At 43.7% G+C, this 14,519-nt stretch overlaps 1 protein-coding gene across 1 annotated transcript in view; it reads right to left on the reverse strand.

The window, feature by feature from the left end:
* Positions 1 to 1,073: 1,073 nt before the first annotated feature.
* The window catches only part of cecr2 (CECR2 histone acetyl-lysine reader), a 36,526-nt gene continuing 23,080 nt past the window's right edge, over positions 1,074 to 14,519 (reverse strand). The window contains exons 8-19 of the mRNA XM_080474730.1: positions 11,076 to 11,165; positions 10,643 to 10,793; positions 9,563 to 9,692; positions 9,447 to 9,484; positions 9,271 to 9,362; positions 9,006 to 9,132; positions 7,955 to 8,331; positions 7,659 to 7,790; positions 6,765 to 7,554; positions 4,228 to 6,250; positions 3,967 to 4,030; positions 1,074 to 3,798 (exon numbers count right to left, since the gene is read on the reverse strand). Coding sequence (XP_080330856.1) covers positions 3,979 to 4,030; positions 4,228 to 6,250; positions 6,765 to 7,554; positions 7,659 to 7,790; positions 7,955 to 8,331; positions 9,006 to 9,132; positions 9,271 to 9,362; positions 9,447 to 9,484; positions 9,563 to 9,692; positions 10,643 to 10,793; positions 11,076 to 11,165 — 4,002 coding nt within the window. The 3' untranslated portion in view covers positions 1,074 to 3,798; positions 3,967 to 3,978. The remainder of the gene's footprint in view (positions 3,799 to 3,966; positions 4,031 to 4,227; positions 6,251 to 6,764; positions 7,555 to 7,658; positions 7,791 to 7,954; positions 8,332 to 9,005; positions 9,133 to 9,270; positions 9,363 to 9,446; positions 9,485 to 9,562; positions 9,693 to 10,642; positions 10,794 to 11,075; positions 11,166 to 14,519) is intronic.

Below are 14,519 nucleotides of genomic sequence, written 5' to 3' on the forward strand. Positions count from 1 at the left end.
CTAAATGTGTCTTCATAATGTATATGTAATTTAAAAAAAATGAATATATATAATATACAATAAATCTATTAATAATACATGAATGTTATAAGAATAACATTAAGTGCACATGTGCAGTAGCATCGTTTCCAGAAAGTTGTGTTTTCTCACATTTACAGGGAGTCGATGCTTTTTCGATAAGTTCCAACTTGGAAGCACTTTTCTCAAAAAGTTGAGAGTGGCTCCATGCACCATTTTCTTTTTTTAAGGGACACCAAAAATGCAACAACATTTTTGCACTTTCACTTGAAAACATTGCGTAAAACCAACTCATGCGACTTGCCAATCAGCCTGATTGGCTACCAATGCTCGTACGACTTTCCTTCCATCAGTACCACCAACTTTAAATCATTTTTTCTTCCCTTTTTAATAGTCTAGTTACTTTTGTCTATGTTCTACATATACTAAAATATGTTTACACGAAGATTAATTACATTTGTGTGTATTTACATGTCACACATATCCCAACTGTTGTGGAATTGTTGTTGTAGTTCCACAACAGCTTGCTATGTGAGCCTCAAGTATCTTAATTACATGCCTCATCTGCATTTACCCCCCCCCCCCCCCCCATTAGTCCTGGACAAAAGAATATATTACTCGTTCGTTTACAAGGAGCACGCCCAAAGAGATCCTGGAAAGAGCCAAGCTGCCTCACGTTGGAGCGGCGTCACTACACATCAGCGACTGCTGCAATCAGGAGGGGCCAGACGCACTAGCGTCAGTCTGCTGAGGGTTCCCGTCACAAGTATCAGGGCTGATTGAAGCCGACAATGTGAAGAGCTCCAGCAGATTAATGCATTGTCTTGCATTAGGCCGTGCCTTGCTTGTTCACATTTCATTACTTTCGGCCTTTCTGTTTATTTACTAGATTATAGAGATACTCCATTTATGAGAAGGTTGTATAAATCTTTTTTTTTTTTCCCCCCTTTCTCTTCTTGCTCAGCAATATTACTGATCTGCTATCAAAGCCATTAGGTTCATATTTTCCCCACAGATGCGACTCAGAATGATTTTAAAAAGTCTTGTTTCAGAAAAGTTATTTATTTCTAAGAAATGTACAGTATAGAAAATACTCAGTTCCATTTCCAAAATAATCTATATCAGTCAGATAAGAACTTGTAAACGTCACTTAAAAATTAAAGAAGCAGGTCTTTTTACCCCCCCTCAGTGGAACCACTATACTGAAGGAAAAAGTCGACTGCTTAAACACATCAGAAACATCCAGAAGAAGAAAAAAAAGAAGCAAACACCAATTTTATATTAAAACAAGTCCAAAAATGTACAAAAATTCTTGAAAGACCAAATAAATATGATTCACATTTAATCACGTCTAAATGTTTTCCACTAGTGCAGAGGGATGACAGCAGACGAAAAGTGAGAGTTGAACATGCTTCAAATCATCTGGTGTCCATTCTGCACACCAGAAACACACGCATACAAACACACACACGTATGTACAACATAGGAGAATATCACAGACTTTTTAAAACAGCCCTGTCCTTCGAACACAAGACGGCACAAACGAACACACTGAAATCTTTAGTGGTTCTAACAGGCTTGCTAAATATTGAGATGGTTCCCTATTTCAACAAAATAACAAGGACAAGCAATTTGTGACGAACTTACTGAATAAAAGGCACCAACCGTTTTTCTACTCCACTTTCGTTTTTCAAATATTTCCTTACAATGCCTTCAGTATCTGTCACCTACCAACACCGAAATATTCACTTCTCCTCAAAGTGGTGGGTCAGTTTCGTGCCTGTGCACTGATATCTAAAGAGTATCGCGAGGCCACTCTCAGTTCCGTCGTTCAGAAACTCAAAAGGTGGCGCTAAAGTCTTCAGCTGGTCATAAAAAGATTGACCCCCAGGAGTCTGGCGGGGCAAGGGAGGCGAGTGGAGGGACTTTGCGGAAGCCACAGAATGGCTCGCTGAGGTAGATTCTGTTCATTTTTGCTAAACTACACTAGTGGGGCTCACACACAAAGAAAAGACAAAGCCTCCATAGATCACACCAGCGCTGAGAAAACAGTGTTGTCAGAAGATAAAGATGATAAATATAGAATTGTGATGGCAAAAATGTTGTCATCACAATAACAGGAATGTACAAAACAAAACGAAACAAAAAAACGTTTTACTTTGATGCAATGAAAATCAGGCTGACAGTGTGCTCGTCCAACTAAAAGACCCTCCTTAACAGCTCTTTTTTTTTTTATTGTTGTTGTTTCCCCGCCCCAACGCCATAACTCCTTCAAATAAGTCAGAACAATACCCGTATATAGAAACTGTAAACCCTGAGGAAACACTTGGCATTGACAAGGGAGAAAGCACTCAAACAAGCAACAAACATGCAGATGGAAAAGTCCAATGGGAAGGTTTGCACTCATGGTCACTATTAAGTCCACCTGTGCAATCTAATCTGTAACAGACCTGCCATAAATTCTGTCTCTATAAAGGTGATGAATGACATCATCCGAGAGCGTCTCATTTGACTATTTAACTGTTGAGCTGGAGTTCATTATAATGGGGTGTTTGTCATATAATGAAGCTCAGCACCGCCCCTCTGCAAACCACGATAAGTTCATGTTAAAAAGAAATAAAATAAAATGAACACTCATCAGTGTGAAGGCAGAATCGAAGGCTCACCCGCTGTACAACTGTGCAGCAGGAGGAGGCCCGATGAGTATGTGTTTATATACCGACTAATAAGTCATGCTGTGTGAGAATTTTAGAATATCCTCACCTGAGGTGTCTCTGGTGAAGAGTTGTAATTAACATATATATGTATATATATACTTTACTTTCATACATATGTGTTGGGAGGCATCGACTAAAGTATGACTATTCAAGGCCACTCAATTTCAGGATGTCAGGACTAGCAAAGTTTATAGTGCATATTCAGGTACAGTCTGATACAAAGAGCAACATCCTAACCAGTCTGTCTCTGTTAGTCGAGACATTCTTATCAATGAAGGCAGCTTTGAATGATGCATATACTGTGTGTTTAACTCCAGAAGTAGAGAATTAAGAGTTGTGGGTGCAAATGGACATTGTCGCTAGGCTGGGCGGTTCATACTTTGAATGGATGGCCAGTGTTGTTTGTCCTGTCACATACAACTACTGTGCTGTACTTATTATCTACACATTCATTCGTACATTCACAAAAGGAAACCAAGGCAATTTGCAAGGGGTCTCTTGAGTTTGCTAGGTTAGCATGACAGTCTCGCAATACCTCCTCTTCTACACCTGAGTTTAAAGAGATATGGTCAGAATAGAAAATAGTAGTTAAAAACAACAGCTCCCTTGTCACGGTCTTGTCAGTAGCTCCCGTCCTGCCTTACAGTCTGTGGACAAGACAATGTGAGCTCCGATCAGTGTTTATTCATCCACAGAGAGGAGTTCGGTCCAGTGTTCTTGAAGGCAATGTCTCCTGCGTCTGGCAGGCTGACCTAGTGGTTAACAAGGTTGTCGTCCTGCTCATGGGTCAAAGCTCAAACGCTCGAGTTGGACAGCAGCAGTTCCGCCAGCTTCACCGAGCCGCTCTGTGATTGGCCACTACGAGTTCTGTGGTGGTGGGTGGGCGGGACGCCAACAGAGAATTGTTCTGCAGGGCTCAATAACATTTCACATTATATTTATACGAGGAACGCCAGCAGCCTGGATGGATTTCAGTGTAAGAATAGTGTGCTCTGTCTAGCCCTGCATTCACTAAGGCATGTGGCCCGCTACGTCGTCCAGATGTTTGTTGATAGAAAAGTTTCTGTTGGGGAAAAAAAACAGACATGATCAGTTTTGTTTGTACAAACATGTCTTTCTGGTGATAGTTCCATCATTTTAAGAATACACTTACAATATTAAAGCAAACACTATTATAAGGATACTGCCAATAATAGTTTTGACATATAATGTAATTGACGATTTTACTTACTTCCATACAAAGTTACAATCCCTGTTTACTGGCAGGAACACCAGGAGTAGCCGTCATCTGCTGCCTGCAAACATAAAATGAAAAAGTATTTTTAACACCGTTATTCCTCAGTTTGCTGTACCTGCTTATCTTTTCTTATCTGAAAATCTGGTTTTAATAGCCATGAGAGTTTCTAAAAACCTGAAGCCAAACAATGTAACACAGCAGCAAAAACACACACTGACCGTATGGATGAGCTAAAAATGAACATGATATTTTTACCCCGGATGTATAAAGCGCTCTGATCCGAGGCCTCCTTGCTGAATCATCATGCCCTGGAAGTGCCACCCAGGTCGTGGGTGTCTGAACATGGCCATGCGTGTTTGCCCAGGAGAGTAGGGCAGCTGTTGGGGTCGCTGCAGAGCCTCCATCAAATGTGGGTGAGGTCTCTGGGCAACATAGCGTCCTGGATCCGGATATGCCTGGCCTGCGTATGGCTGGCAATTCCCAACCCCCCGATTCTGAGACATCATGTGTAACGGAGGGACGCCGCCTTGCTGCATCCCTGGGTGTAAAAGTTGAGGGTCATACATGAGGCCAGATGGCATGTATGCAGCAGAAGCAGGGGGATGTCGCTGTTGAAGCGGCTGATTGCTGCGATGGCGGGCGGCAGCGTTATGGCTGTCGAGGTCCAGGATTTCTTTGGGGCTATCAGGTCGCTCTGAGCTCTCATTAGGATCCTGCTTTGCCTGACTGCTACCGCCAACCTGCTCCCTGCTGTCAGACTTCCCTTCCTCTGCGCCTCCAGAGTGAACTGCGACTTCCTGTGTGGGGCCAGGGGAAACCAAACTGGCACTACTGGAGCCTTCAGAACCCAGCGGGGACACACTGCTTTCCTTTGACTGACCGTTGGCCCTGGCACCTGCTACAGGGGGGTAGGCACTGGGCTGGTGTGGCTGATAATGAGGCCGGTGCCAGTTCTCTGGAGGGTAAGCCCCTTGACCATTGGCTTGGTTATGAGCCTGAGCTTGGTGATGAGGCTGAGGATAGTAGGTTTGCTGCTGGTACTGATTGGGCGGGTACATATTGCTGTGAGCCTGAGGGTGCTGTTGACCAGTCATGTGATAAGAGTATGCAGGCCCTCCCTGCTGGTGGTAGGTGGGCTGGGGAGCAGGATTGTGGAGGGCATTGATGACCTGGTTGTTAAACGAATGATGAGCAGATGGGGGCACAGGCCTGCCCATGTTTGCCTGGTTGTAGTGTGAATGTGGAGAGTTTCCCATTACATGAGGACCCATAGCTCCATTGATGTGGCCTTGGGAATGAGGGGGCATGGCTGGATTTTGACCATGTGGCAGTCCTCTCTGAGGCTGCACACCCAGGTTACTGCCCATCTGTTGGGTTTGATGGTGATTGGGGCTAAAAGACGGAAGTTTATAAGTATTGCTTGGCGGCCCAGATGTCATCATGGTTTGCTGTGGAGAAATGGCAGATCCCTTTGTGTCTGGCCTACTTGGGGGCTCACTAGGTCGCTGATCTCCATGGTCTGCTGGGCTAGGCTGGGAGGGTAATAGTGGGGTAGGATGACTAGGTGGCAAAGAAGTGAGAGGGGCTGGCTGAGGGCGTCCAGGCTGGGTGCTTTGAACAGCACTTGGAGGCATCCCATGAGAGGGGCTATTCTGCGCGGGGCATTGAGGCGAAGTGTTTTGGGGGGCGTGATGAGAAGGTAGCAGCTGATTGTTTTGGGTCACTGGCTGTGGAAAGCTGTGAGGAGGGGAAATAACGGCCCGAGAGTGTTCGTGTTTTTGGATGTTCTGCTGGGGTTCATTTTGCTGATGTGCATTCTGCGTGTGGTTTAAGTTGTTTTCCGGCTTCTGCCGACTTGAATTTTGAGATGCTGCAACATGTGGTGGCGTTAAGTTTTGAGAATCAACTGCAGGACTCTGAGTGTTTTGCTGTGGACTGGTGGGTGTATGCTGAAGTGGGTTTGGTGGAGAGGGAACAGCTGAGTTGCTGTCACCTGTGTTGACATTTGGTGATATGGTGCTGGTGCTGCTGAACTTAGTCGGACATTGATCTCTCTCCTGCTTGTGGCTCCCGGCTTGTGTCAGCCAAGGTTCGGAGGGTTTTTTCTGTGGCAGGCTAACAGAGTCCGAGGGAGTAGGCAGTTTATCTTCTGGCCCATTGACATGTCCTGTGGGGCTCAGGATAGTTGGGGGCTCTTGAGTAACTGGAAAAATGGTTTTATGTGCAGAAGATTCTTCAGAAATGTTGTTGGCCGCCATTTTATTCTCTGAAGTGGTACCTGTTAGGATATAGAGAAATAAAAGAATGGTTAGCATAATAGAATTCTGTAAATCCAACTAAGCTTGAAGGTTGATTAATAGATGTATGAGGTTGTGCTAGTAAATCAATAAAAGAAAAAAAATATTTCACTAATCCGACTTAACCAAAGAAATTTTACAAAAAATGTGAAACGAGGCAAGATGGCCTATTGTATCTCTTCTGGATGGAAAACATATTTACACAAAATTGAATTAATGGCATAACATCTCGTTTATGCCTCAAAGACATGAGCAAGGAAACCAAATTAAACTGATGAATATTCAATATGCCTCTTACTGTGACAAATGATTAAAATCAAATTGTAAAAAGCACGAGACAGCAGAATGGCATAGATGTGGGATTGTACTAATAAACAAATCGCAATACTAGAATCTACAAACGTAGTTTATGGAGAGAAAGGTTAGACTGTATTTAAGTTCTACCATATAGAACACAGAGGTTTGTGAAATACTGCAAGAGAAGGTCAGGTCTACCTTTGGGGTGCAAGTCTGTCTGTTGGGAAGGCTGGCTGTCTAGCCCTTTGTCTCTGGCAGGACGGAGCAGCTGAACCTCAGGGGCAGAGGGGGGCTGTTGTGAGGGGTGAGCTGGGATGCTGCCAATTCCTGATGGGGGTCCGGGCTGCTGAAAGTTGCCGATGTGCTGATGAGGGGCACCAGCAGGGGGTCCAGAGGAGGCTGACAGCTGCTGCAGGGCCAACATCTCTGGGCTTTCTAGCATGGAAGCCAAGCGTGTCCTGCCAGAGGAGTCAGGATGAGGCACTGGGGGACGAGACGACATGGGTGCTTGGGAGCTGGCTGCTGCAGACATTTGATATTGGGCATTGGAAGGATGGTGGGGGTATCCAGCAGCTTCTGGCCATGGTTTATGTCCAGCCGGAGGAGGTATGCCACCATAATTAAAGCTGCGTTGATTGACCATGTTAGGATCCTGCATGTGCATGCCGTTGGGCCTTTCCAAGCCTTGGTGATTCATGTTAGTCCACATGTTCATAGGAGGCCTTAAGCCTGGGTGGGTGTGCTGCGGGGGTCCTTCTGGCCCTGAGAATCGGTTACCCATGGAATTCAAGGTGTGGCCCTCCGGGCGGTGGTGGGATGGGTACATGCTGGCTTCGTGAGGAGGCCCAGGCTGGCGAGCCATGGGACGTGGGCCCAAAGACGGGCCATGAGTTGGACCCATGTAGGGGTGCTGTTGAGGATGTTGCTGGTTAGGATCCGGCCCTAATGAGTATCTGGGGCCCATGTGATGTCCTTCAATCATGCGATGCTGGTGAAAAAGAAAAAAACAAAACATTTTGGATGATTATATTTGCACATTAGTTTTACCAGTGTCAATCACCAAATTAGAAAATGGTAGTGAGTCTTGTATACCTGCATATTGAAATTGTTAGGCATGTGGTTGAAGTTGGGGTCTCCATGCCTGGGGATGCGAACCTGGTAGACAAAGCGGGGATCCATGGGCATTCTTTGGCCATACATATGAGGACCAGGAGGACGACAGAGCTGGTGGGACAAGAAGGGAGCTGTGATCTTCAGCAATATTAAAGAGAATTAACTGGCACAAAAAAAGATTCACGTTAGATTAAATGATGATGAAGACGACAAATGAGTTGTATAACTTTTTGGAAACAGAGAAACTTTAAATAGAAATGCTACTCTGCGAGTACCTGTTGCCTTGGGTGGTAAATGCCTCTGAGGTCTCCGCCGTGGATGGGGTGCTGTCTTGTCGGCAGGCCGTGGGGGTAAGGGGGGCCGCTAGCCCAGTGAGGTGGGGGAGGAGGCCGCGTTAGCTTGCTGTCCTCCTCCGAGAGTACTGTGCCCTTGCCCCCCTGAGAGTTTCTTTTGCGCTGAACTTGCTCGGTTGCCCTGATCAAACTTTCAGGTCCCAAATGTTTATTGCCACGATTGCGCTTTTTGTCCTTGCGCTCCTTGTCTTCTTTGCTGATGTGGAACTCCTCATCTGTATCGCCATCCTCGGATGGAAAATGTTTTAATAGGGCCCGGCTAAAACATCGTTCCAGAGACTCAGCCATGATAGTGTACTCTGGGAACAGACAGAAATCAACATTAGCTCTGCACATAAATATTAATATAATGTGACAAAGAAAAACACTCATGTAGCACAACAAATCTGCTGTAGGCCAGTCACTCCTTCTCCTTTACACAAAACACACACACATATCAGCCAATAAGCATGCAGTGTACTCAGAAAATGCAAAACTGCTTCTCTGTTCTCAGCCCAGAGTTAGCCAACTGACCAGGTCAGAGGGCGTAAAATGACCCCTGCCCCTCAAACCTCTTCACTCTCCTCCTCCTGCTCCACCCCAGGCCTCCTTACCACTCTCCTCCCCCCTATCCCTGGGGAGAGCATTCAGTTGGATGGATGGCTCCAGACAGGAGGCTTAGGGGCTGGAATGTTTCTCTGGCACTGCAGGGCGAGGATCCCCCTGAGCACTGGAGCACAACTCAATCACTCCCCATTAATCACTGTCAAGGCTGCCCTGGCCCCGGCCCCAACGCAGCACCAAGTCCGGCCCCCTTTCTTTAGCGGTGTCTCCCACTCCCACCCCCTGCTTCTCACCCTACCAATGCATATATACACACCTCTTTCTAACAACATACACATGGCAGAATTGCTTTGATACAGCAGCCTTACAGTGAGACTAATATTATATTGAAAGATTTTTGAAGTCTGCATTCATGAAACTGTTAACTTACCACTGTCTTCTCCGTTATATTCCACACAGTTTTCAAACATGAGCTTCACGTCAGCGACAAACTCCTCCTTAGTGATATAATCCCCGTCGTTGAGCTTCTTCTCAATGGTGGACAGGTCCATGGGAGTCTGAGATGTTTGGAGAACCATTCAGTAAAACGGGTATAATGTTTGTGAATGAATCAGCCGGCATGTGAACCTCCTACTCCCACATAATCACAAATTCAACATTACATCACATGTGACAACAATGACAGTATTATGTACCTGGATGATCTCGTGGTAATTGGGGGCATATGAGTCATCGACAGGCTCCAGGAAAGGCCAAGCATCTTTATGGGATTTGAGGGCCTCCAGCACTGAAAATCAGGGATTACTACATCAGATCGGGCATTAATGCAGATTGAGATAAAGCAACAGGCATCACCATTGTGTAAGCATACCTTTATATAGAGCAGTGTAGTCATCATCAATTTCATAGCTGAAAATGTCAAACATAGATCATGTTAATACAACAAGTAAAAAGCAAATTTGATGACTAATGTTAACAGCAACTTACAATTCTTTGTTTCTGCGTGTTCTGTGTACAGGGGAAGAAGGCTCTAGATTCATGAGCTCGGGTGGAAGGTCTTTTCCTTGAGACAATAACCAGGCTTTCTCCTCCCGCATCTTCCGTCTCTTTGCTCGTTCTAAAAAAGGAAAAGAAAAAAAAATGAGCACGGAGCAATTAGAAGCACAAACGATAAAAAGAATTGTCCCAAGAGTCTACATTCAAACAATGTTTTCATAGGGCCCGGAGTTACAGTTTAAATTGCACTTGCAGCCCGCTGGGTCAGTGAAAACTAGGATTTAGCTGCCAGAGACCACAGCAGCCCAGTTAGGCAGAAAGAGAACGATTCATGGGCCACCTTTTCTTAGGCCCAGCGGATCAAAAGAGCAGAAAAGAGCCCAATGAGTGCATATGTATCACTGCTTTATCTTTCAACATGAAAGGCAGAGAGGCCTGCCAGCTCCCCTGCTGCGTGGATTAAAGACATTAGAGGGAGGATTCCACATATGCAATCCACACAGAGTGTAGGCCAGGTCCTGCTGTTCATCTATAATACATTAATGAGGCTCCTCCACTGAAGCACAATCAGCAGTTCATTAACCCTTGACAGATGACATCAGAGGGAGGGAGAAAAAGAGAAGTGATCCTGTGATTAAAGGCCCTGAACATTCCCTCTCGCAGTCTGTGTACTATACATAAATCAAAAGGCTTTGAGTGCTGCTATGCTACTGCAGATTTCTAAGTTGTCAAGAGTCTTAGCAAAGCAATGAAGAGGTAGAGGCCTGTGTGTGGGGTGTCCTTCATAATCCATTTTGCCCTTGATCGAGCCTGCTACTTGCTGCTGACAGTTCACTGATGAAAGAGTGTGAAATTACTGCCGCTTCTGGACATTTGACTTTTGACACCAGGCTTCATTTATATTTTGTAACGTCTCCGAACATAATACCAACCTCACAAGAATGTCAGCCCCTGTAAGGCCAACCTCAGGCACATTTCACACATTTTTTAAATTATGTGGCCGTTTGTCACACAAATATACACCCCGCTTCCTAATTACACGCCACCTGTTCAGGTGTTTCTCCGTCTTACCTTCCACAGCTTTGATTTTCTCCATCTTCTCTCTCTGTTGTTGTTCCTGCAGGAGTCTTTCGTCTTCTCGTCGCTGCTCTGCCAATAAAACCTGTCTGTCCAGTTCTTCATCTTTCCTCTTCTCCTCCTCTGTTAATGCCTTGAGATTTTCCTGAGTGCATACATACATCTATTAGTTCTCCTGGCAGCCCCGATAAGCCATTAAGCTGTGCAAGTTTGAAAGTTTATGAAGTCACAAATTCATGACTTGTGTACAAACAACAATAACAATGACATCAATAAGCAACCATACGTTTGAACAGTAGTGGAATGCATTGTTAAAGTGAACATTGAGATACATCCAGCTCTGTGGAGATGCCGACTTGTTTAACTTTTTTTTTTTAATTTTTATACAATCGATAATGAATGAAAGTAGACAAACGCATAAACACACCTCCTCATCTTCTTTAATGTGATGGTCAGAGAATCTTTGAGACATGCGCGCTGGAGTTGGGTCCAGTAACTTCTGTTTCTGTTCACGCTCCTAAAGAAACAAATCGAGAGGAAAATGGAGAGATTAAGTGTTTGTTATACTAGTAAACACAAAAAAAAAAACAGAATCCTAATCCAGATGCAGATGATGGGTCAGATGTGAAGTTTTTATTTTGACTGTGATGTTTCTGTAAACAGAATTAGTTTTAAATGATCACATGATTATCGAGAACCTATTGTAAAATATCATCATCATATGATTTACGTAGCTACGCTGTAGATTTATGCAGCCAATGTTGTGTTTTTAATTCTAGCCTTCTGGGCAGATCCACAATCCGTACACAGAGCCACACAGCCTGACAGGCCCTGAGGTGTTGTGAAAAGGGAGAGAGAGTATCAAGAGGTCACCGATTCTGCTTTCCCCTCCCCCAAGTCTCCCTCTCTATTCTGCTGCTTACAGTCTCCCAACACTCCTTGGTCAGTTAGTCAAGAAAACAAATCCAATCAATAACCATTGATTCTGTTACATAATGGGAAGGTTGACTGGAAGGTCAGGTGGAGAAGGAAAGTTTTGATTATCCAAATATGATCAACTATATGGATGAAACTCAATCATTATGATCCATCAATGGGGCCATTCAGCTGACATAGCAAGGATCGAGGCACTGCTGACTGCGAGAGAGGAAAACACCAGCCAAAACAAAGCTCTAAGCAGATCCCCTGAAAGCCGGTCTATATCTGGTCTGTGCAGCTCATGTCAGAGTTCATCTGGGAAGCAGGACTGAAGAGTAACCAGCACAAAGAGGCGTCACAATTGGTCAATATGGATAAACAGGAGGCCAAATTACATTATCACCTCCACACCTTCCTAAAGTAATACCACCCTCATATGTGCGAAGGTGAGGAGGCAAAAAGAAGATGTGTTTGACGAGTGAAATGCAGAGTGAAGAAAGAGAGTTGTGTATGGAAGATAAGAACAAGAAAGACATACATAGACATAGAAACACATGATCTAATGTTAGATGCCCTCTCCACAAGTCTTACATCTCCACTCCATCTCTGCCTTGTCTGAGTGGGAAACACTGACGTGTGCGTCCCCAGGCTCCACAGTTCTTCCACACATTACCAGCAGCACTAAATCCCCACTCTACCGTCCAACACACACAAGATGGAGTGCCTCTGGTGTCACCACTTAGAGAGGTCGACAAAACCCTGCGGCACAGCAGAGCTGTCACTCAAGAGGCTCCATCCTGCCTCAAGGTGAGCTCCTACCGACTGTCAGTGCCCCATGAAATGGCTGGTGACAGCCGCCCGAGACACACACACAGAGTGCAATCAGCTCGCTTGGATGAGCACAGAATATCTCTGCATTAAAGGATATAAACAACTTGAACAAAAAAAGACTCACTGAAATGAACTGTAGGTGCAACATAATGGCAAACAGCTTTGTCTCAGAACAGGTTTGACGCAGAACGTATCATTACATTGTCATTTAGCTGTTTGCTGAAGGCATTTATCACGTATTCTATATGGCTAGTTCCCTAATAAACTGAGACACTGGGATTCTTTTTTTTAATTTCTTTCGGAACTGGTTTTTTTTTCAGTTTTGGATGACAGATAAGGTCACACACCAACATTTATACAATTGGTTTTCTGATTCAATTCATAATAGATTGTCACATGAAGTAGGGGATTAAAAAAGGTTCAGTTCTTTCCTACTAGACTTAGTGTACATACTTAAGAGTTTACAAACATAAAATTGTCTTTAAATGTGAAATTCAGACACTTTTTTTTTTCTCTTTCAAATAAGCAGTTCTTCAATTCTACTTCCTGACTTTGCCAATACTGAGAAGCTCATTTGACACGCTGGTAAAACTTGTGTTTTATTTTCTAATAATGTTTTGATTCTGGTACTGAAAATTTCACCTGTACAAAACCTGTAAGTCTGTTTTTTTAAATAACAGGATATTAGATAATGAATTTGTCCAATCAAGAAATCCTGCTGTGTGGCATCAGTGGCATTAAGTTACATATCAAGCGCACACCAGTGTTAAATTGATTCTTTGAACAAATGTTAACCAATTAGAGCTTTTCTCACATTGCAATCACGATTATCTGAAACCATATAATTGAAGCATTTTTTTCATGGACAAGCTTTGAAAAATAGAAGCAGATTAATCACTTGCATAACAACCAAACAGCAGAATACCTTACCTATACGATGGACTGAGAAAGCTATCTTTTAAATGCCAGATGCGTAGTACGCGAGTGTCGAGTGTGTAATTGATTAAGGACAATGCTGCATTCATCTAATGGCCATTTGCAATTAGAAAGTAACCCCTCTGCTGACATCAGACTGCCAATAGGATTCTTGACTTCACTGCTGATGATGATGGAAACAAGGCTTAGGGGGGTTTCTATAGCAACAGGAAGAGCTGGTTATATATCACAGGAGCTGAAAGCCTTCATCTTTGTGCAAACAGGTAAATGAAAACCAACATTGGCTTTGTATAGCTGAAGCAATCAATGACTATCTAGAGGGGGAAAAAAAGGCATTTGACGTGCTTCAACAAGGCGAAAAATATGTGTGTGTAATCTCCCCTTGAGCTACTTAACACCAGGTTTTGAGGTTTACATATGATAGACAAATGAACATGGCCCCGAGCACAGCATACTTATGACTTTATTCGACAAAGCTAGTAAAAAAAACCAAACACTTGTTGGTTCCGAATTTTTGTACATTTGTGCAATACAAGGGAACCGTAATACCAGCTCTGCCATTCATTCTGACTTCATAAACGTTTTGTTTTGGATCTTCTGGGAGGTTTAAATGTCACATTAGGTTTATTTGTCAGGTTTTAGTTTGCTGCAGTGTTAAGCTCAGGTGCAACAAAGGTGTCACGTGATCTTCTCTTCCTTGTTTATATCAAAACAAGATGTTTAAATATTAGAAACATCTCTTAATGCAGTCTCTCTCAAGGTCCGTATCATTATAAGTAATTAGAGTTGAGGGCAAACTTGCTTGTTGTATTGCACAACAATTTAAGTGAAGCAAAGCAAGACTAAGGGCCCTTAAATGCAAGTATATTAGGAGTACAGCGAGTATAGTGTCTGTACCAGAGCATAATACCATGAGTGTAGACTGGAAAACTCCATCATGTAATTTCCAGAATTGAGACTGGATGAAAGATTAAGTGAAATGAGTAGAATCAAGTTTTGTGAGGCAGTCGTTGATGTCAACAGTGAGCACATAGACAAAAAGACACTTATTTTGCAGTAGAACTGCTTCCTGGTATTGGTCATGTTTTCCTTAAAGCGAGTCAATCATTCATTTCAAACAACCACTGTCTCATTTAAATGACACAAAATGTATGTCAGGATCCACCTTTTACAAACACAATTCACA

The sequence above is a fragment of the Lipophrys pholis genome (genome assembly GCF_963383615.2).
Source record: "Lipophrys pholis genome assembly, chromosome: 11".
NCBI lineage: Eukaryota > Metazoa > Chordata > Actinopteri > Blenniiformes > Blenniidae > Lipophrys > Lipophrys pholis.